Source organism: Chiloscyllium plagiosum, chromosome 32 (assembly GCF_004010195.1).
Source record: "Chiloscyllium plagiosum isolate BGI_BamShark_2017 chromosome 32, ASM401019v2, whole genome shotgun sequence".
Classification (NCBI taxonomy): domain Eukaryota; kingdom Metazoa; phylum Chordata; class Chondrichthyes; order Orectolobiformes; family Hemiscylliidae; genus Chiloscyllium; species Chiloscyllium plagiosum.
This window is the reverse complement of record NC_057741.1, coordinates 21,995,440-22,017,721: the sequence shown is the minus strand read 5'-3', so window position 1 is coordinate 22,017,721 and position 22,282 is coordinate 21,995,440. Positions and strand designations below refer to the sequence as shown.

At 38.4% G+C, this 22,282-nt stretch overlaps 1 protein-coding gene across 1 annotated transcript in view; it reads left to right on the top strand.

Moving 5' to 3' along the window:
- Nucleotides 1–4,526: 4,526 nt before the first annotated feature.
- Nucleotides 4,527–22,282, top strand: part of LOC122539404 (TBC1 domain family member 14-like) — a 79,062-nt gene continuing 61,306 nt past the window's right edge. Inside the window, exon 1 of the mRNA XM_043674208.1 lies at nucleotides 4,527–5,255. Within this exon, the coding sequence (XP_043530143.1) occupies nucleotides 4,648–5,255 (608 nt within the window). The 5' untranslated portion in view covers nucleotides 4,527–4,647. The remainder of the gene's footprint in view (nucleotides 5,256–22,282) is intronic.

Sequence of the window (22,282 nt, the reverse complement as noted above, 5' to 3'; positions counted from 1 at the left end):
GTATCCTTCCCTCCTCTTCTCCTCCCCCCCAACCCCACGACCTCTTCCACCTTGCTCTAGTCCATATTTGACCAGTAAGCCTTAGTGAGTGAATTTACTGTGTTGCAAATTTAGATGCATGTATGCAAATGGCAGTGGCAAATATTTATCTGAAAAATGTAAATTAATTCTTGATAAGCAGCTAATAAGAGGAAGTTGTGCAGTGTTCTGCTTCAATGTGAATGTTATTTTGACATTTAATTTGTGTAAAAATGCTCTGAAACTCTGGAGAATAAATCGATTCTGTTATTTGTCGATCGTGTCAGTGTATGACAAGTGTTATGACTGGGTGAAGCCAAAATGATTTGGCTGTCTTTTTAAGGTCTTTGGTCAGTGACAACAAATACTTTTTCACACAGCTCCTGCACTTCATTTAAAAAGTAGCATTAGTCAAAATTAAAGAGCCAATTATAAAGTTTTCTAGAATTAAAGCAAGTGGAATGTTATTATCTGCTGACTGGATTAATGGTAAACCTCAACATTATACATACGCGCAGACTTAGGTAATAAATTTAAAAGAGAGACTGGATATAGATGGGAAAAATGAAGATGCTTAGAATTCTTGAGGGGTTAGATTTTTAATCTTACACCGCAGTTGTTGAATTGTTAACTCATCCTCAGTAGTGGCAAAATTTGCAGATGTCTTTGAAGTCTTGTCAAATGTTTGTTTCCCCAATTTGCTTTTCTTCTGAGAGGCTGATAGAGACTTTCAGTTCTTTTTGCAAATTCTTTCTTTATTTCTGTACTGTTGCTCAGAAAAATGTAAAATATGATATTTCCATGTATGGTTCAATTGTTTTCACAAGTTGAGCCATTGTGGGCAGCCTTTGTCTTGTACATGCACTTATCTAATTAAACTGACTATTACATGATGTGAATTTCTTGATGCTGATGAGTTACTTGGTCTCCATGTCTTGAGGTAAAATGTTAATTTCTGGGCAGACAATTTATTCTATTCTGGTTTCTTGAACTTGTCTCAGTCCGTGATCAGGTAATCATAGAAACCACTTTAGGTCAGTATGTATCTTTTTAAAAATATTTGCCCACTAAAAATTTTTGGTATTATAATCAGATGATTTAAATTAAAATTTGATAGTCCACGTTTCTGCTATAATTTATCACCAAGTTATAACTTTTAAAAAATAAATCCAAATTCCTTAATTATTGAGAAATTCCTTCTTGAAGTTTTACTGATTATCCTGAAACCTTTGTCAAGTGATGAATTTAAAATGGCTGTTTAAAAAATCTAGAAAAGTTGATATTCAAGATCCGGTGACTGTATAGATGTGAAAGTTCGCTGACAGAGTATAAAGTTCATTCCAGTTTGACACTTAACCATTAACTGTCTGCCAAGAATCAGTATTATATGCATGATATGGACTTGGGTGTGAAGTGTATAATTTAAAAGTCTGCAAATGGTTCACAGTTTGAAAAATAAATCAACAATAAATTAGATAGCATGAGTTATTGACTGGTTAAAGGACAGATAATGTGACAAATAACAACAATTTAATACAGAGGTGTAAAGTGACATAATTGGGAATGGCAATGAGGAAAAGCAGTACAAAACAATGATCAACTTTTTAAAATATGGGAACAGGCACATGAGCAGCTTAGACACGCAAATGTTGAAATGTGATGAGACAAAATAAAAAAGTTCTTAAGCTTTTGTTGTCTGTAAGTATAACATATCCCTTGGTGTTTATAAAGCTGTAGAATGCAAGGAAGTTGTACTAAAGATTTACAATTTTTTTCTCATCAATTCTGCATTAGAAATCTCAGAGGATGTTTTTACCAAATTATATCAATGGCATGGAGCAGCTAAATGGAGAGAGGGGAGAAGTAAGACCTCAGTTATGCTGGAGAAAATATTTCCTCTTAGGGTTGTCTATCAATAAAACCTGCAGCTAGTTTTGTAACCACCTCAGGTTATGCCCTTCAAGAAGTTCTTCAAATAAAGACTATTTAATATCTATGCTTAAAATTGAGGTGTTTCGAGAGAGTTCTTAGGGCAAAACTGTTTGCACTGCCAGATGGATCATTAATCTGAGGATGTAGTTCTTAGGTCATTGGCACTGTAGCCAAGGTTTGAAGGGGGTATGGAAAGATAAAAGGTTTTCTTTTAATTCAGCCAGTTATGATCTAGATACATTGTCTGAAAGGATGCTGGATGTAGTTTCCATGTGACTTTCCAAAAGTAATCTTACCTACTATATTTGAAAGTAAATATTTGGAGCCTACGAAGAAAGTTCTGGGGGCCGGGACAGATTTGTAATTCTTTCAGAGAGATGGCTAATGTAAAATTGGTCAAGTGACTTAGTTCTGTGGCTCTTCTTACCCTGTGACATCCTGATTCAAATTTTGTGCTATAAAAACATGCTTTGCTCAACTAGTCTGTGCCAGTGTCTATGCTCCAATTGAGCATCCTTAATCTTTTATCATTTAAGTCTACAATTATATCTCTTTTTCTTTATCCCTCATGTTTGATAGCTTCCCCTTAAATGCATATTCACTATTCATTTCAAAAACTCTGTGCTAACAGATTTGAATTTTTAGATTAGATTCACATTGCTGCACAAGTCCACACTGACCCTCCAAAGAGTAACCCACCCAGACTCATTCCCCAATCCGATACATGCCCCTAATACCGGCCAAGTTAGCATGGCCCATTCACCTGACCTGCACATCTTTGGATTGTGAGAGGGAACTGGAGCATTCGGAGGGAACCCATACAGGCACGGGGAGAAAGTGCAAACTCCACACAGTTGTCCGAGCTGGGTGTTGAACCTCGGTCCCTGGCACTGTGAGGGAACAATGCTAACCACTGTGCCACCATGCTTCCCCAAATTTTTTGATACCTATCATATATTCATAGCTCTAGTTATGCTGTTCCTCCCAGAAGAAAAATTCCCTCTTAGATATATGTATCAACAATAACTGCAACCATTTTCATATCCACCCCAGCTTTTGTCCTTCAATGGCAGAGAGTTCTATCTTTGTAAGTTCGACTTCAGTGTGAGACATTTTGAAAAATCCATATGTGTTCTGCTAACTGGCTACTTTTATTCTTAGTTTCTTCCAAACAAAATTAACTTTATTGGTGGAGGAGACCACTCATTGATACTGAGAATCTAAAAGCCTCTCATATTACCAGGTAGTTATTGAGCTATTTCAAATTTTCTTTTCATGTTATCAAGCAGTTTTCCTATTGCTCAAGGCAAGTTTGATTCTATAAATTTGATGTGTTGCCATTTTTGGCTATTGTTGTATTAACATCTTATCAGTCTATGAAAAGAAGCTCTTGTGACATCATTAAACTGTTAAATGAATAAAGAGTTCAATTTGCAGATCTGACAAATTAGAATGTCCTCATCTTCTGTCTAAGGTTATACCTGCATCCATATTTACAAAAATTAAGGGTCTAAATTTGAGTACATAGCATCCAAGGACAGGGTCAGGGAAGATTGGTGAAAAGCAGATATTTGAAACCTGAATCCGTATTGTTTCTTGTACATGAAGTGCAGTTCTTATTGGGGGAGATGGGAAGTGCTGATCACAAGTTTAACTTCCTCATTGACAGATAAGATAATGGAGGATGTAGTTTGCAGTTGTGACCCACTGTACAGGAAAAGGAGTTTGAGAAGAATCTGTTTAGAAAATAACATTTTTGTAACTTTTGAAATTGAATGAAAAATTCTAGTTGTTGAATTGGCACTGATGAACAGGAGCTCATATCAGGGTTAACTTTAAAACAGATTTGAGCAAAAACCATGTTTGCATCAACTATCTGTTTAAAATGAGGATTTTTGAGAAAGTATACTATGTTCGTCATCTCACTCTTCAAGAATATTGCTGGGCAAATGGGACACTTTCTGCTTCAGTATTCTTGGCCTGATGCAAAGTGTCCTCACTTTCTATTCTTTTCAATACTACTGTGAGCATTTTTGTTTTCCAAAACTTTACCAAATTCATTTAAATTTTGGCAATTTTACACTTGGACTGCATCTTGTAAACACTGCATTCAGATATTTCCAGCAGGCTCCATCTATAATTGTCATTGTTCAGTTTGATTTTTTCCATTATACTGGGCTGGATCTGAAAGAACTGGCATTTGGTGTTATCATATAGTCTTGCTCAGCTTATTTCAAATCAAATGTCTTTCTTTCTCTAACTTAATTACTGTCAAAAATGATAGGAATTCCTTGCTGATCTGCAGTGAATGTTGTTTTGATGTTTATTAATATTTGTTTCCTAATTATATATTCAGAAGGGAAGTATGCCAAACATTTTTGCAGTTTAGCAAGACAAAAGAAAAGCAGCTGCTTTGCAATAGCTATTTTTAATTTGCTTTAAAGATATTTTTTGCAGCCCTTGGAGGATTACCAGAGGAGCTAATTGTGTACATTTTAGCATCACCTTTAATTTTTTTGACTTCTTTCATATCTATGATTCTCTTTATAATTCAAAATATTATTTATTTTTCTAGGAACTTATAGAAACCCACCTAGGATACTGGAAGGAAGAATTTGCACGGACTTCACGACCCCTGCTGGGCAGTGTGTCAACAATTGTGAAGTTGTGAATTTACAGAACTGTGATGTAAAGGCAATGTGGTCTTTATCTGTACCAAAATACAAGCACAATTTGCACTGCTCTAGGTATGAAGACAGTAATAGCCTTAATTCTGAAGACTCTGGCATTCCCACGTTAGAAATTGGAAATCCAGAACCCATCCATTGTGGTGTATTGAATGTTAGAACAAACCATGCTGATTCATCCCAGACATCTGGATTGGCACCTGACAAACATGGACAAGGTTCAGGAAGTCTACCACCTGGCATGTGTTCACCGGCTGTACGTCTTGAGACTGACAGCGCATTGCGAAAATCTTCAACATTTCCGCGATCTGGTTATGATAATGTGAAGCTTTGCAGTCTTTCAAACAGAGGAGCAAACAAGGCGGATGAGATATCTGTAAGCAGCGTTTCAAGCTTGAGCACGGAACTGTCCACAACTCTGTCTGTTAGCAATGAGGATATTCTAGATAGTTTGGTTACCAGTGACTCGAGTGCAATTGTAAATCTGGAAACTGATGAGGCACAGTTCACTGACATCAGTTTAAATTCTTCCAGAGACAGCTACAATCAAGCTGACAGTCCTTTGGAACAAGAGACCAAATATAAAAGACTGGGCACACTTGCCAACTTTTTTACCAGGTATCGTGTGTTCCAATTAAGTATATTTTTGAACCTTTTTCTTCTTTTCTGGAAACAGAAGGAGGGGTGGGGCTGGTGTGTTTGCTGTCGATATATTTTTGTTAACATAGTTGCCAGAGAAGGGTAATGGCTTTTCTTCTTGAGCTACTGCAGTCTCTGTAATGGAAGTTTGCCCACAAAGCTCTATTTTTATTCTTTGTTAATATGCATAATATTTCTGTATTTGTTTTGTTTTTGTTCTTTTTGTGGGATATGGGTGTTACTGGCTAATTCCTTGTGAGAAGATGGTAGTACGTTTCCTCCTTTTAACCACTGCAGTCAATGTGTAGGTGTACATAGTGGTATTAGGAAGAGAATTCCATGTTTCTGACAGAAAGAAGGAATAACAATGTTGTTCCAAATTACAATAGTGTACCACGTGAAGGAGAACTGAAGTGGTGTTCCCATGAATTTAGTACCCTTGTTCTTCTGTGTGATAAAGATGGTGGATTTGAAAGGTGCTGTTTTAAGGCAAGGTTGGCAAATTGCTGCAGTTCATTTTGTATATGATCTTGATCGTGGATAGAGTGAATATTTAAATGGTGGGCGAGATGCTGCATGTCTCATTAGGGAAAGATTACTGGTGGTGGTTTAACCTGAAAGTCACCACGTCTCCGTGAGGGGAAAGGTTGAGAAGGAGTGTTCTTCATGATGACTTCAACAGGTGCAGGAATTGAACCCACTCTGTTTCACACCGCGTTGCTAACTGGTTGCCTAACTAGAATTAAAAACACAAACAGATCAGCCATTATCTTATTGAAGGTTTGAGGGGTCAAATGGCCAATTCCTACTCCTAATTGTATGTAAAAATAATGGTAAATGTAACTTCCTTTTGTCAGACTAAGTCTGGGTGTAGTCTAGATCTTTCTGTTGGCACAAACTGTTTCATTATTTAAAGAATTACAACTGTGTAGTGTTTTGATCTTGTGATCAAAAATAATTCCCCTTTTGACCTTATGTTGCAGAAAAGTTTATTGGGAATTCATTTGGTCCCAGAGCACTGTTCGAAGGAGCCTCCCACAGCATTGTTCTAGGGCGAAGATCATTGATTTCCAAAAATTGCAATTTTGTGAGACATGACTCATGAATTCCAAAGGTTTACAGGACTTTAAGTCAAGAAATCTCTCCTTGTCTTAGTCTTGAAGGAGTCATTGACCCCTTTATCCAAGACCCCAAGTTCCAGAGCACTGATAGCAAAGACATCTCTTGGTGTTTGCTGAATACTTAAGAATTTTCAATTTTGAACTCCGGGGCGATGTACCTAGAGCATGCTGCTTTCTTAATGAATTCATTTACAGGGAGGAGCATCCAGATAAGGCAACATATATATTGATTGGGTGTCTATTACAATCAGCGAGTGTCAATAGCAAAGATTAAACCATCTGCAGTTACACAATGAATGTTCTTAATTTTAACTGGCTTCACATAATACTGTTCACCTTGTTAAACTGACCTTACATACTGAATGCTTCCAATATTGTTAAATGGCTCCACATAATTAATGCTTTTCCACCTTGTTAACCTATTACCCTTGCCTCCAGCACACCATTGTTAACTGCTAGTTCTTATCTGATCTGAGTTATGCTCAGCTGAATTCACAAAACTCAGAACTTAACTCTTTCCCTACTGTGGTGTAAAATTCCAAGCAGTGGAATGTGGTGAAACGGTTAAAAATTATGTCCCAATACATGTGTGAATCTAACCGGAATGGAGGTGTTGCTCCAAGCAGTGGAATGTGGTGTAAAATTCCAAGCAGTGGAATGTGGTGAAACGGTTAAAAATTATGTCCCAATACATGTGTGAATCTAACCGGAATGGAGGTGTTGCTTAGTCCCGTGTGAATCTTCTTATCTGTATGTAACCAGAATGGAATGTGTTTTTTAGCCTTGCTCTGCTGTTCACATGAATGTTTATATCTGGAAAAGAATAAAAAGCTGGAAAAGTCTCCAGTTCGGTGAGTCTGCTCCGGGGTTACGTTTAACCGCCGAGCGTGGGTTGTTGGCAACCGCTCTACAAGAACTGACGGCTCCCAGTTTTTGTAACATGTAGAGTGAGCATAAACCAGACCCGTTGTGCGACACTGCGGGGAATAAAATGCCCATATTCTAGCAGTCTCGCCTCTTGGTCGTTTGTTCTGTGTCAGACTACTCTCCTACGAACCTGACCTTGAGAATTTTTTTAAAACACCTACCTGCTCATACCCTATACACATTCTCAATTGTTTTTGTATTAATTGTATTAAGTATAATGTTGTTCCAGTGCTTGCAATTAGTAGCATACCCCATAAATAGTAGAATTACATCAGGAAAGTTAATGCAATTTTAGCATTCATTTTGAGTTCTAGAACCTAAGAGCAAGGATGTACTGCTGAGGCTGTATAAGGCTCTGGCCGGACCACATTTGGAATATTGTGAGCAGATTTGGACTCTGCATCTGAGGAAGATGTGCTGAACTTGAAGAGGCCCAGAGGAAGTTCACGAATGATCCTGGGAATGAAGGGCATGTCACATGAGGAAAGGTTCAGGGCTTTGGGTCTGTACTCAATGGAATTTAGAAGGATGAGAGGTTTCTCATTGAAACCCTGAGGATACTGAGAGGCCTGGACAAAGTGGATGCGGAGAAGATGTTTCCACAAGTAGGAGACTATGACCGAAGGGAACAACTCAGTGAAGGGACAACCCTTTAGAACTGAGATGAGGAATTTCTTCAACCAGAGGATGGCAAATCCATGGAACTCAGAAGATTGTGGAGGCCAAGTCATTGAGTCTATTTAAGGCATAGATTCTTGATTAAGAAGAGTATAAGGTTATGGAGGGAAGGCAGGAGAATGTAGCTGAGAAACATTGATTGAATCTGTTCCATGATTTGATGGGCCAAATGACCCAATTCTGCTCCTACTTTCTAAGGTCTAAACCAGTTTGCTGCTTAGCAACTTTGAAGTTGCAAAATGTTTGCATTGCACAACTTATGCAAATTCATCTCTTGATCCAAGAGGTTATAGGCTCAAATCTCTCTTGTGCTGTGTTTTTGCTGCATTATAAGAGATACCATTGATGCAATATGGTTACCGTATCTCATCACAAAGCAGTAACTGCATAATAGTTTGGTGATTATTTTCCAGAGTTCAATAGATTCGGGGTCGGTTCCCGAGGATTGGAGGGTGGCTCATGTTATACCACTTTTTAAGAAAGGTGGGCGAGAGAAAGCAGGTAATTATAGACCAGTTAGTCTGACCTCAGTGGTGGGAAAGATGCTGGAGTCTGTTATAAAGGATGAAATTACTGCACATCTGGATAGTAGTAACAGGATAGGACAGAGTCAGCATGGATTTATGAAGGGGAAATCATGCTTGACTCATCTTCTGGAATTTTTTGAGGATGTAAATATGAAGTTGGATGAGGGAAATCCAGTAGATGTAGTGTACCTGGACTTTCAGAAAGCTTTTGAAAAAGTCCCACACAGGAGGTTAGTGAGTAAAATTAGGGCGCAAGGTATTGGGGGCAAAGTACTAGTTTGGATTGAAAATTGGTTGGCTAATAGGAAACAAAAGGTAGTGATAAACGGCTCCATTTCGGAATGGCAGGCAGTGACCAATGGGGTACCGCAGGGATCCGTGCTGGGACCACAGCTTTTTACAACATATGTTAATGATATAGAAGATGGTATCAGCAATAACATTAGCAAATTTGCTGATGAAACAAAGCTGGGTGGCAGGGTGAAAAGTGATGAGGATGTTAGGAGATTACAGGGTGACCTGGACAAATTAGGTGAATGGGCGGATGCATGGCAGATGCAGTTTAATGTGGATAAATGTATGGTTATCCACTTTGGTAGCAAGAACAGGAAGGCAGACTACTACCCCAATGGAATCAATTTATGTAAAGGGGCAGTACAAAGAGATCTGGGTGTTCTTGTACACCAGACAATGAAGGCAAGCATGCAGGTACAGCAGGTAGTGAAGAAAGCTAATAGCATGCTGGCCTTCATAACAAGAGGAAGTGAGTATAGAAGCAAAGAGGTGCTTCTGCAGCTGTACAGCGCCCTGGTGAGACCACACCTGGAGTACTGTGTGCAGTTCTGGTCTCCAAATTTGAGAAAAAACATTCTGGCTATTGAGGGAGTGCAGCGTAGATTCACGAGGCCAATTCCTGGAATGGCAGGATTACCTTACACTGAAAGACTGAAGCGACTGGGCTTGTATACCATTGAGTTTCGAAGATTGAGAGGGGATCTGATTAAGACGTATAAGATTATGAAAGGATTGGACACGAAGGAGTTGGATAGAGCTCTCAAAGATAGTGGAATCAAGGGTTATGGAGATAAGGCAGGAACAGGATACTGATTAGGAATGATCAGCCATGATTATATTGAATGGTGGTGCAGGCTCGAAGGGCTGAATGGCCTACTCCTGCACCTATTGTCTATTGTCTAAGTACTTGGGGCATTTCTTAGCATTGTGATAAGTTATCCAAAAATGTGCAGGTTAGGAGAATTGGCCATGCTAAATTGCTTATAGTGTTAGGTGAAGGGGTAAATGTAGGGGAATGGGTCTGGGTGGGTTGCTCTTAGGCGGGTCGGTGTGGACTTGTTGGGCTGAAGGGCCTGTTTCCACACTAAGTAATTTAATCTAATCTAATAAATGCAATGTCTTTTCTAATGGCAGCTGCAATTTATCCTCCTTTCATCCCCAAGTCTAGGATCAGTCTGTTCATGATTCTTCATAAATAAGAATTTTATTTTTTCCTCCTGATAAAACTAGGGTCAAAGGATATTTTGGTGGTTGGATATTTTATTTGCAGCTAAATTTGCTGATTCAACTGCTATTCTAAAAGCAACCACATATCAAGTAGTGCATTAACAAGTGTGTGCATTACATGGAGTAATATTTCAGATATGGTCTTGTCTCATGGAGCTTAGAAAGTCTTATCTGCAGCTACAGGTTCTTTTCGAAACATTGTTTGGGCCAGACGTGTTTCAGGTCCATCTGAGTAGGTAGTAATGTAAGTGGAAGCTGAAATTCATAAGGAATCCTCTTGGACTATCATGCTACTGTGCTAAGTTTATTTCTGGCTTGAATTCAAATAGTTCGCCTGAAACGCCAATGCTTTATGCACATGTTTATCCTGCTGCAGCTTATTAAACTGCTGGCAAATATGTGTACACTGCAAAAGTTGGCATATTTGTGGAAGTGTTTTGAACTTAACCTAAAGTGAGGACTTAAGCATAAAGGTATGAGGTCACTACTTGTGCTTTGTTTCTCAGCGATCATCTGTATTGTTTACTGTACTGTCAAATGCAGGCGTGGTTAGATTTACATAGAGATCTGAGATGTGGTTGGTTAATTTGTATCATTCGAGGAGAAAGTGAGGTCTGCAGACGCTGGAGATCAAAGCTGAAACTTTATTGCTGGAACAGCACAGCAGGTCAGGCAGCATCTAGACCTGCTGTGCTGTTCCAGCAATAAAGTTTCAGCTAATTTGTATCATTATCAAATAGTGTTGTTCATAGTAATTATTCGCCATTCCTCCGTTTTATTTACTTTCCTTCCAAATACAACCCTTTTCAGCTGAATATTTTCATGTAGTTATGACTAGAGAACCTGAGTGTTGCTTTGTCAAAATATAACTTTAAATTTCATTATCCAGGAACTTCGATCCTAACAGCATTGTGGGTGTATCTACACCAAATACATTGCAGTGGTTTGAAATGATAGCCACTACCTTCTCATGGGTAAGGGGAGATAAAAAAAAAAATCATGGCCCAGCCAGCAAAGTCCACTTCCCGTGAATGAATTTTTTAAAAATTAGAAACCCTAAAATCAACAACACAATGTCTCTTGATAATATCGACTGTAGGGTCCTTGGACGGCATGGTGTCTCAGTGGTTAGTACTGCTGCCTCACCACGCCAGGGACCAGGGTTTGCCTCCAGCCTTCGACAATTGTGTGAATTTTGCACATTCTCCGTGTCTGCATGGGTTACCTCCAGGTGCTCTGGTTTCCCCCCTCAGTCCAGAAATGTGCAGGTTAGGTGGATTTGGCATGCTAAATTGTTGATGGTGTGCAGGCTAGGTGGGTTACCTGTGGGGGATGCAGGGTTACAGAGATAAGGTAGTTGCGTAGGTCTGGGTGGTATGCTGTTTGGAGCATCGGTGAGGACTCAATGGGCCAAAAGGCCTGTTTATTCACTTTAGGGATCCTTTAGGATTATAGGATGGGGCACTTGCCTTGTGAGCCCCTTACCTATATTTTTTTGGATGCCAAATTAGTCGTAATCATTGAGTCATAGAGATGTAAAGCACGGAAACAGACCCTTTGGTCCAATTCATCCATGCTGACCAGATATCCTAACCTTATGTAGTCCTGTTTGCCAGCACTTAGCCCATATCCCTCTAAACCCTTCCGATTCATATACCCATCCAGATGGCTTTTAAATGCTGTAATTGTACCAGCTTCCATCACTTCTTCTGGCAGCTCATTACATACACTCATCCTCTACGTGAAAAAGTTGCCCTTTGGGTCCCTTTTAAATGTTTCCCTCCTCAGCCTAAACCTATGCTCACTAGTTCTGGACTCCAACCCCCCCCCCCCCCCCTTCAAACCCAGGGAAAATGCCTTGTTTCTTTACAATATCCATGTCCCTCATGATTTTATAAACCTATCAGTTCACACTTCAGTTTCCAATGCTCCAGGGAAAATAGCTTCAGCCTCTCCCTATAGCTAAAATCCTCCAACCTTAGCAACATTCTTGTAAATCTTTTTTGAACACTTTCAAGTTTCACAACATCGATCTGATGAGAGAGAGACCAGAATTAAATCCAGTATTTCAAAAGTGACCTAACCAATGTCCTGCAACGTAACCTCCCAACCTTTTCTAGGAGGTTTCCCTTTAAACTGAAAGGCAATTAATGCACTGTCCATTATTTTGTTTTTAAAATACGTAACTGATCCAGATAATTCGCATACTGATTAGATTGAAGTTAGCATTAAAGGAGTCACTTAAAGAAATAATGATGGATGGCATTTATGACTCATTTGATCGAGCAGGACATTTCAATGTGGTTTCAAGAAAACTTCGTTCTTGCGTATTATTTGAAGAACTCACCATGACGTTAAGGAAACCTCAGTTGAGTTTCAAAGGGATTTTGACAAGTTACCTCTTGAATCTTTTGTCTAATTAGCATACTTGGTCCCTCAAAGTTTGTATCTCACCTAAAGGTCCCAAGTCAGAATTGTGATGAATGCTCACCCTGTATAAATCTAACGAGCAATGCTCGAGGCTTAATGTTAACCATGATAAAGAAGTTGATAAATAGCCCAGCCACTGGACTAGTGCGGCTGCAGTAAGTGCAATGTTCATTATTGTGAAAATAGAATCTGACAAAGTTTAATTGAATCAACTAAAGTATTAGATTTTGAATGTTCTGCAGACCATAAGAACCGGTATTCTAAACTGAAAAAGAAGCTTAGTTGTATCATTGTGGCCATTGGGAATAGAGAAAGTGAAAGACTGATGGAACCAATAGCATTGTAACAATATGCTAGGGTTACTTCTACAATCTACCATCACAAACAAGTCATCCATCTGCCTTTCAAAACTGTTGCAATATCTATGAGGTACAAGTCAGGGAAATATTTTCCTCCGTTCCAACAATGCTCAAGAAGCTGCTCATCATCCAGAAATTGATTGGGATCCCATCTATCTTTAAAGATTCACCCAGTCTACCACTGGTGCACCCTGCCTGCACTGTACCATCTGATGCACTGTAACAATTCAAGGATTCTGAACAGCATCTCCCAAACTTGGGGCCTTCACCACTAGCAGGGGAAAGGTAGCAGATGCATGGGCATAAAATCACCTGCAAGGTCCCCCCTCAAGTCGCACAACATTGTGACTGGGAAATAATCATAAAATTCTTGCTGTGTAGATAGGGGCTTTTCGGCCCATTTAAGTCTCTACCGATCCCCAATCCCCCAAAGCACCTAACTGAGATCTCTTCCCTTCCTATCCCTGTAATCCCGCATTTAGCCTGGCTGATCCACGTAACCTGCGCATCTCTGGACACTACGGGACAGTTTAGCATGGCCAGTCCAACTAACTTGCACATCTCTGTATTGTACTATTATTCTTTCATTGTTGGAGTGTCAATAATAAAATACCCTCCCAAACAACAGTAGGAGTACCTTCACTGCATGGACTGTACCATTTCAAGATGGCTCCCCACCACCTCAAAAATATTTAAGAGCGTAAGACCAAGACCAGGTATGTGCAATTCAGCCTCTTGAGTCTTCTCCGCATTTGATATGATCACGGCTGATCTCCTCTTGGCCTCAACTCCACTTTCCTGGCAACTCTCAGCCCTTCAACCCATTTCTAACTCATCAAATTTACTTGGGGAAAGGCAAATAAATGCTGGGCTTATCAGTATTCTGATTCCAATGAATCAATTTTACAAAAATGTAGTCTGCGTAGATGATAAGTTCTATTCCATCATAACTTGAACATGCAAGTTCATTCCATCATTGCTGGGTTAGAATCCTGGCATTATTATGTAAATTGTACCATCAAAATTGCTGCAACAGTTCAAAAAGAAAGCCCACCATTGTTTTATGTCCCATGAATAAGTGAAAAGAAAATGTGACATTAGCAACAGGAAGCCACATCCAGTTTTTAATATATATAAAGTTAATGACTTCTGGAAACCAGTCAGATAGCTTTGCATGTTTCTTATGTATTAGGAACTTTGACAAAAGCCTTCTCTTCGTTGAAGGAATTAAAATACGTACTTTAATCACATGATGCATCAGAGTCCAGAAGTGTGCATCAAAGTTATGAGAAATCTTGATTTTCACTTCTGATATGTTTATACAGCTTTTGAAAAAATCTTTGTCTGAAGAAAATATCAACAACATTTGAGAAATATCTACAATTGCTCGTCTCTCGTGGGAACTCAGAATTGATTGCAACATTAGAAGTTTAATTTTCGACAGATTTATGCATGATCGCAGACTATTTTAAGAAAGTGTTAAGTTCAGTTTAAATTGCTGAACAGATGTTTAAAAGCAATGCAAAGAATAATTCTGATCTGTTAACGTGCACTGGGAATTAAATCCCTCACTATATGAAAATAAGTGATACACACTTAGAATAAACACTCAAGCCATCCTGAAGAGGGTGCAGAAGTACCTCAAGATCTCTTTCCTAACTGTATAGCCTCCCTTGACTGCACATGTTTGTTCAGGAACTCAGTAAAGACATTGAGTAAAAATGCTTGAGTATCATTGAAAATGTTATTTCTTCCAATTCTCTGTTCTTTATTAATTTCTTTCACTTTCTGCCTCAAACCTGGGCTATTGTGATGGAAATAAAACCACCTTTATGTTTACAAAAAACTTCCAAATGGATTGTAAAGTCATTTCAAGAAGTTAGTCAAAGTCCTGGAGATGTACACCATGGAAACAGACTGCCAAGTAACTCTTGTTTGTAATTTTAGAAAAAAAATTACATGCCAGACCTGTCTGCTTTCAATATTAAATATTTGAGCATAACAGAAGAAATATGTGCAGGCATAGATGAGGTGACCTGCCTATTGCAGAATTCCATGCATTCATGTCTCCAGTCTCAACTTCACAGCATGAAACATGCCAAGTTGTAGCTGTACAGTACGTTGGTTAGGCCAGTGTTGGAATATTGTGTGCACTTCTGCTCTCCTTCCTATCGGAATGATGTTATGAAACTTGAAAGGGTTCAAAAGGATTTACAAGGATGTTGCCAGGTTTGAAGGATTTGAGCTAGAGGGAGAGGCTGAATAGGCTGGGGCTGTTTTCCCTGGAGCATCGAAGGCGATGTGGTTCATAAAATCATGAGGGGCATGGATAGGATAAATAGACAATTTTTTCTCTGGGGTGGGGGAGTCGAAAACTAGAGGGCATAGGTTTAGGGTGAGGGGGGAAAGATATCTACAAGGTGCCGAAGGGGCAACTTTTTCACGCAGAGGGTGGTGCAGATATGGAATGAGCTGCCAGAGGAAGTGGTGGAAGGCATCTGGATGGGTATATGAACAGGAAGGGTTTAGAGGACTGTGGGCCAAGTGCTGGCAAATGGGACTAGATTAGGTTAGGATATCTGATTGGCATGGACGAGTTGGACTGAACAGTCTGTTTCTGTGCTGTACATCCCTGTGATTCTGACTGTATTGGGCTGGGTAAATCATTTAAGCAGAAAAGCTGTGAAGCATGTGTTTGAGGAGCTGTCTTACTGTTTTCTAGACCAGCAAGTTGAAATGCTTACTAGAGGGCAGGCTTTTTTGGATCCAGTAATAAGTAATGAAAAAAGGGCAAATTATTTATATTTAATCATGCACATTACATTTTTAACCTTTGGAGATGTGTGACCACAATATGTAGTGGAAGTGCTGGTGCTGGATTGGACTGAGCAAAGTCAAAACACTGGTTATAGACCAACAGGTTTATTTGAAACCACAATGTCGGAATTGTACATTGAATTTGAAAATGAGGTCGTTCAATTTGAATAAGGGAAATAATTAAAGCCTGAAGCACAAGTTGGCTGAGCTGGGTTGGGAAAATATATTAAATCACGATACTGCATATAAGCAATGGATAGTCATTAAAGTATTATTACATGGCTTACAGCAATTACACATTTCCTTCAATGTGCAAAAGCCCAAAGGTTAGTCAACCATTGCTGACAGAGGAAGTGAAGGATTTTATAAGATTAAAAGAAAAACCTTACCAAATGACCAGATTAATAATAAATCTAAGGGTTGTAAAGATGTTATAATAGGCAAAAGAGGGCCAATAAACTGATAAGGAGGAACATGCAACCTAGCAAATGGGGTCATGGAATTTAAAAGCCTTTACAGGCAGGGGAAAAAAATTGAAGGTGAATGAGGATAAATTAAAAGCACAGAGCAGGGAGAATTTATGAAGTGAATTAGAAATAACAGAGAACCTAAATGGTGACTTATTTGCTTTTACTGAGCCAGGTACAGCTCCCAGAATTAGAAATCTAAGTGACTCAGGAGAACCAACATTTGAAGGAAGTTGGTATCAGGAAGAAAGTTGTACTGGAGAAACTAATAGAACTGAAACTTGATGAGTCCTCAGGACCTAATATATACAACCCAGACACTTGAAGGAGGTGGCTATGGAGATGATCAATGCAATGGTAATCATATTCCAAAATTCCATAGATTCTGGAATGATTCCAGCACGTTGGATGTGTGCAAATGACACCCGTTTATTTAAGAACAAGAAAGGAAAAAAATTGTGATCTGACCCTACAGCCGTAGATCTATAGGAGGGAAAATACTAGAATTGTTAAAAAGAACATGGCAAATGGACATTTGGACTAAATACAGTGATTGGGTATAGCTTGATTTGTGAATTGTAAAACCATGTTGTAACAAACTTGAGTTTTTAGGATATTACTAACAAAATTGACAAAGATGGGGGCATTAGATGTAATATATTCAGAAGGCTTTTGATAAGGTTCCCCACTGGAGGTTGATTATCAGAATTTTTTAAAATGCTCAAGGAGATAACGTACTTGGAGTAAGGAGTGGTTACCCTATAGAAAACAACAGGAACAAATGAGTCAATGTCACATTGACAAACCGTGACTATTGGGTTATCGCAGCTGTTCACAATATAGATCAATGTACATTAGGGACCAAATGTAATATATCTAATTAACAGAAATTAATGTTGTGAGGAAGATGTAAAACGTTTTCTAGAGGATTTGGGTAGGCATATTGATTAGGCGTGGATATGATAAATGATGTAAAATAAGAGTTTTCCTCTTTGGTATGAAGAACAGATGTGCAGAGTATTTTTAAATGGTGAGAGGTTGGAAAAGTATAGATGTACAAAGGTGTACTTAAGTCAATAAGTCACTGAAGGTTAACATGCAGATATAGCAAGCTATTAGGCATATGGAATATTAACCGATATCACAAGAGAATTTGACTACAGGAGTAGTGAGTCTTGGCTCCAATTGTATAGTTTAGTTAGCTAAAGTTTGGAGCTTAGTTAGCATGCATTTAGAATACTGTGTGCAGTTTGGTCATTATGTATCAAGAAAGATATTTTTGCCATGGAGGGAGTGCAATGAGTGTTTATCAGATTGTTTCCAGAATGGCAGGACTGTTCTATGACGAAAGATTGGACAAATTGGACCTGTATTTTTAAAGTTATGATGAATGAAAGTGATCTCATTCAAAGCTGTAAAATATCTTTTAGGGAGAGACAGGATAAAATGCAGAGAGCGCATTTCCCCGTCTTGGAATCTTGCACGAGTGGGCATTATGTAAAAGCAAAGCGGACCAAGATGAGTCCTTTTGAATCAGAGGGTTGTGGATCTTTGAAATTCTCTATGCCAGAGGGCTGTGGTAGTTTAGTTTATTTAAAGTAGAGGTTTTCTTATTACAAAGGCAAAAAGGATTGAGGCGATAGTGAAAGTAAAAGGGTTTGATCAACCAGTGATGTTGTACATTTCTATGACTATGATTAAGTAGTGGAACTGGTTTGATAGGCTAAAAGACCTTCTCCTGTTCCTGCATTCATGTATACTTAGAAGTTAAACAGACTTATTTTCAGTGAAACCAGAACCTACTTTTTCCCCTTGAGTCTTTTGAGCTGTCCCAAATCCAATAAACTGCAGAAACAAAAACAAGTTGCTGGAAAAACTCAACAGCATCTGTGCAGAGAAATCAAAGTTCACATTCTGGGTCCCATGACCCTTCCTTGGAACCAGTTCTGAGGAAAGTCACTGGACCTGAAAGGTTAACTTTAGTTTCTCTTCACAGATGCTGCCAGACCTGCTGAGCTTTTTCAGCAACTTATCCCTTTGTCACTGATTTACGGCATGTGCAGTTTTTTCACTTTCCATTAAATTGCAGGGCCACCATGGTACTAAATGGAAATATCAGCATCTGATTAAAAGGGATCATAATGTCTTCACACATTGCAGATTTTTTTAATCAACCTGTCCAGTGATGTTGTTACATATGAGGAGCAGATGGGACTTGAACACAAGTCTCCTGGACCAGAGGTCTGGATACTACCACTGCACCACAAGAGTCCATCATACTGTGGATACTCCATCTATATTTCTAATCACAACATTAGCAAGAAAGTAACACTGAAAGATGTGTCTGGCAGTATGCTCCAAAACTAGATTTTCTTAGCAAATCAAAAGCACAGTTGCAACTATGAGTAAGTTGTCTTCCCAACTCTTTCCATTGTATTTTTTTCAAATGGAAAAGGGATCCATAGCCAGTTTGTTGCACTATAAATAAGTTACCGTGGATCCTTGGTAAATTATCAATGCGCTGCTGTATTATTTTAATTTCTATGCAATTTTTTTTATTACACCATCTTTAATAAGGAAAGAATAACATGAGACTTGTGTAACAACATTAAATATTATAACGAGACAACTGTTAGCTCTTTCCTTTCCCCATCCTCCATGTTTACCATTCAGCTCCATGTCACCTCTGGTTACAGATTACAAATCTTGAAGATCCCTGGCTCAAGCTACTCTGACAGATCTGTACAAATACTTACAAGGCACAAAATATTAACTATAAAGTTAGTTTAACTGCTTTGGTAATGATTGTCAAGAAAGTAATGTTATGCCTGAACTGATCTGTGAGTAAACTTAAACTTTCCTTGTCATTAAAAGCCAGTGAAGAAATTGCAGTTTGTTCTTTGCTACATAAAGTACTTAATTGCCATAAAGAAGGAAGTTTTATTTGTGTTCGAACCAACATTCATCTTGCCACATAATGATAAGCAGATCAAATATTTTGTCTGCAGGGTCAGGTTCAATGTAGAATTATGATTGAACTTCAAAAGTAATTTAGCCGCGTGCAGCATTCTGAAATATCCTGAGGACATGGTTCAAGTTCCCAATTCATTCTGTTTTCATTTGGACTTTCAGGGAAGTAGGTTCTCCAAGGCAAAATCTAGAGTTATTGAACTTTGTGGTTGAAGATTGCCAAATTTGTGTTAGACACTGGAAATTAAAACATAGAAGCAGTGCATTCCCTCTAGTTTACCATCTACCTGAGCAAGCAGTTTTTATTTTTCTACATAATTCTTGTACTATTTTATTCCATTTTTCCTTTCACCAAAGTATTCTAATCACGAATGCTGGCACAGTTTTTGTAACAGTCCCAACCCTGGAAGTTAATTTCTCAAGATCAAGAGTGTCTGTCTTGGTGGCAGAAAAAAAAAAGTACTGTTCTCTGTCCTAAATCTTGTGTTTAATCTTTATGGATGTGACATTATATTCTAAGCATCTGTCCACATATCTACAATGTCACATCCTTGAATAGTGTTTAAACTGTTAAACATATTATAGTCTTGTATTCCCACCACAGCCCCTCTCCCCATGCCTCCCAATCTGAGATTTTGTATTTCCTCATAGCAGGTATTGGTAAGTAGAGGTAACCTTTTCAAAGATGAGAAGAAGAATATGCAAAACTGGTTAAACGTAATTATATTGTAACTGCTGACATCTGAAACAAAAACAATGCTAGAATCTCTGTACCTCAGGCAGTAGCCACAACGAGAACAGTTTTCAGGCATGTTTTCTTCAGGGCTTCCTAAACATGTTGTCCCTGAAGGCTCACTGAGTCATTACAAGTTACTCTTGCTTTCCTTTGTTTAGCTGATCTTTAGGGAAATTTTACTCTTTATATGACTGCAGTATCATGGTTCAGAATTATCAGGAAGATAGTTTAATATAAAACTTCCTCATTCAGGACTTGTTTTGGCAGGTATCTGCCATCCCCATCTTTATGTCCAAGGATTTGGGAATGTTTTGGTCTGCAGTATATCTAAATTTCCCTACAATCAGTCGTTCAAGAATGCTGTCTCTCCATTCTTCTTGAAACTGACTAAGTGTTGAAGGTTTCTGGATAAATGCAGAATCATTGATTGTAATCTGACACCTGTGAACAGCTTCATTTGAAAATGAGTTTCAGTGGAATTGTATTGCAATTAGCCACACCCAAAGGCATGATACAATTTTGCCCTGTCTTGAAAGACAACGCTGGCTGCTTTGAAGGTATTGACTAAGCTTAATATTATTTTCTATATTGGAGTTCATGAATGTTTACCAGATCACCAGTGGGCTGAGATTCTACAGTTTTCCATACATAATATTTAGGAGAATGATAACAATCACCAGGATTGATTTTACTAACAAAAACTTGGCTGCATTTTCTCTACTCTTACAAATTGACAGGTACAAAGTCTCCGTGGATGTATAATACCCTACGCATTATTGAGTTTGAGTACGTTTGTTAATGCATGACCTAAATTGTATCATTGGATCTGATATAAGCGCAGTAGGTATGGTTCTAGTAACGAACGATATTAATGTTTGCGAATTCTGGAGTTGAGTTTCTCCAAACTAATTTAATTTTTTTTTATTATTGCACAAATGTTAGCATAGGAGATAAGTATTTCAATATAGGTAGTTTCAATGAAAATTAAGGTGGTGCCGTAGTGCTATTGTTACCCAGAGACACCGGTTTAAAACCTGCCACAGCAAATGGTGGAATTTGAGTTCAGTTTTTAAAAAAACATTTATAGCTCTTAACCATGTAGGATAAATGGGCCCGATGGATTACTGAACAATTACTGGATTTGGATTCTTTGCATGATTTGAATCATTATAATAAAAGCAAAATTCTAGCAATACCCAAATCCAACAGAATTTGTAGTGAGTAAGATTTCAGTTGTAACCTGAACATGAGTTGTATTTGCTTAATTTCTTTGAAAAATGAAATAATCTTATCTTTGATATCTATAATTTTTCAATAACCTTAGTATAATATTCAGCAGTTTTTAAGATCCAAAAATTAAAATTTGAGAACAAATTGTGTAAAATTGTCAAAGCAATAAAAAAATTGGATTTAATGAATAGGGGCATATAAAAAAGAAATTAGCACATCGGTTTTACTTCAGTAGTATCCCACTAAAGGGCAAATTTAAGCCGTACATTGCCTTTATCTTACGTTTTGTTCTGGGCATGCACTTTTAAAAAATTTTTACATCTGTATTGGGTGTTGTGTCTTTATAATTTGTCACTGGGTTAGCAAGTAATAAGATTGCTCTTTCTTTCACTCGAGCCTTTCGACTCCTGATTTGATTCCGGTCAACTAACAAACCACATTTTTGTTGGAGTGGTATATGGCTGTACGTTGAGGAAAATCAAAATGTTGTGGCGAACCAAAGATAGAAGAGAGGATCTGATTCGCCCCTCTTCACCTGATCTTAACAGTGTTAATGGAAATCACTTAAATTCAGTATGAACCTCAGTTCAAAGTTGAAATTAGATTGCTGTGTCCATTTTCAGACCCACTGGTAAAATTGATTGAATGTTTTTGCAAGTGTTGACTAAACTTTTGACGCAAATTAGAGCAGAATCTATACATCTAATGGTCCGGTTTTGTGGAGTGTTGCTGAACTAAGAGACCTTGGAGTGCTAAGTTCATTTCTTGAAAGTGGAGTCGCAGGTAAAAAGAATAGTGAAGAAGGTGTTTGGTAAAAACAATGACTGCAGATGCTGGAAACCAGATTCTGGATTAGTGGTGCTGGAAGAGCACAGCAGTTTGGTATGCTATCCTTTATTGGTCAGTGCATTGAGTATTGGAGTTGGGAAGTCATGTTATGGCTGTACAGACATTGGATTGGCCACTTTTTGGAATATTGCACATAATTCTGGTCTCCCTCCTATCAGAAGGATGTTGTGAAACTTGAAAGTGTTCAGAAAAGATTTACAAAGATGTTGCCAAGCTTGGGTGATTTTAGCTAGAGGGAGAGGCAGAATAGACTGGTTTAGGGTGAGGGGGAAAATTTAAAAGGGACCTAAGGGGTAACCTTTGCATACAGAGGGTGATGTGTGTATGGGATGAGCTGCAAATGTTGGAAGCTGGTACAATTATAACATTTAAAA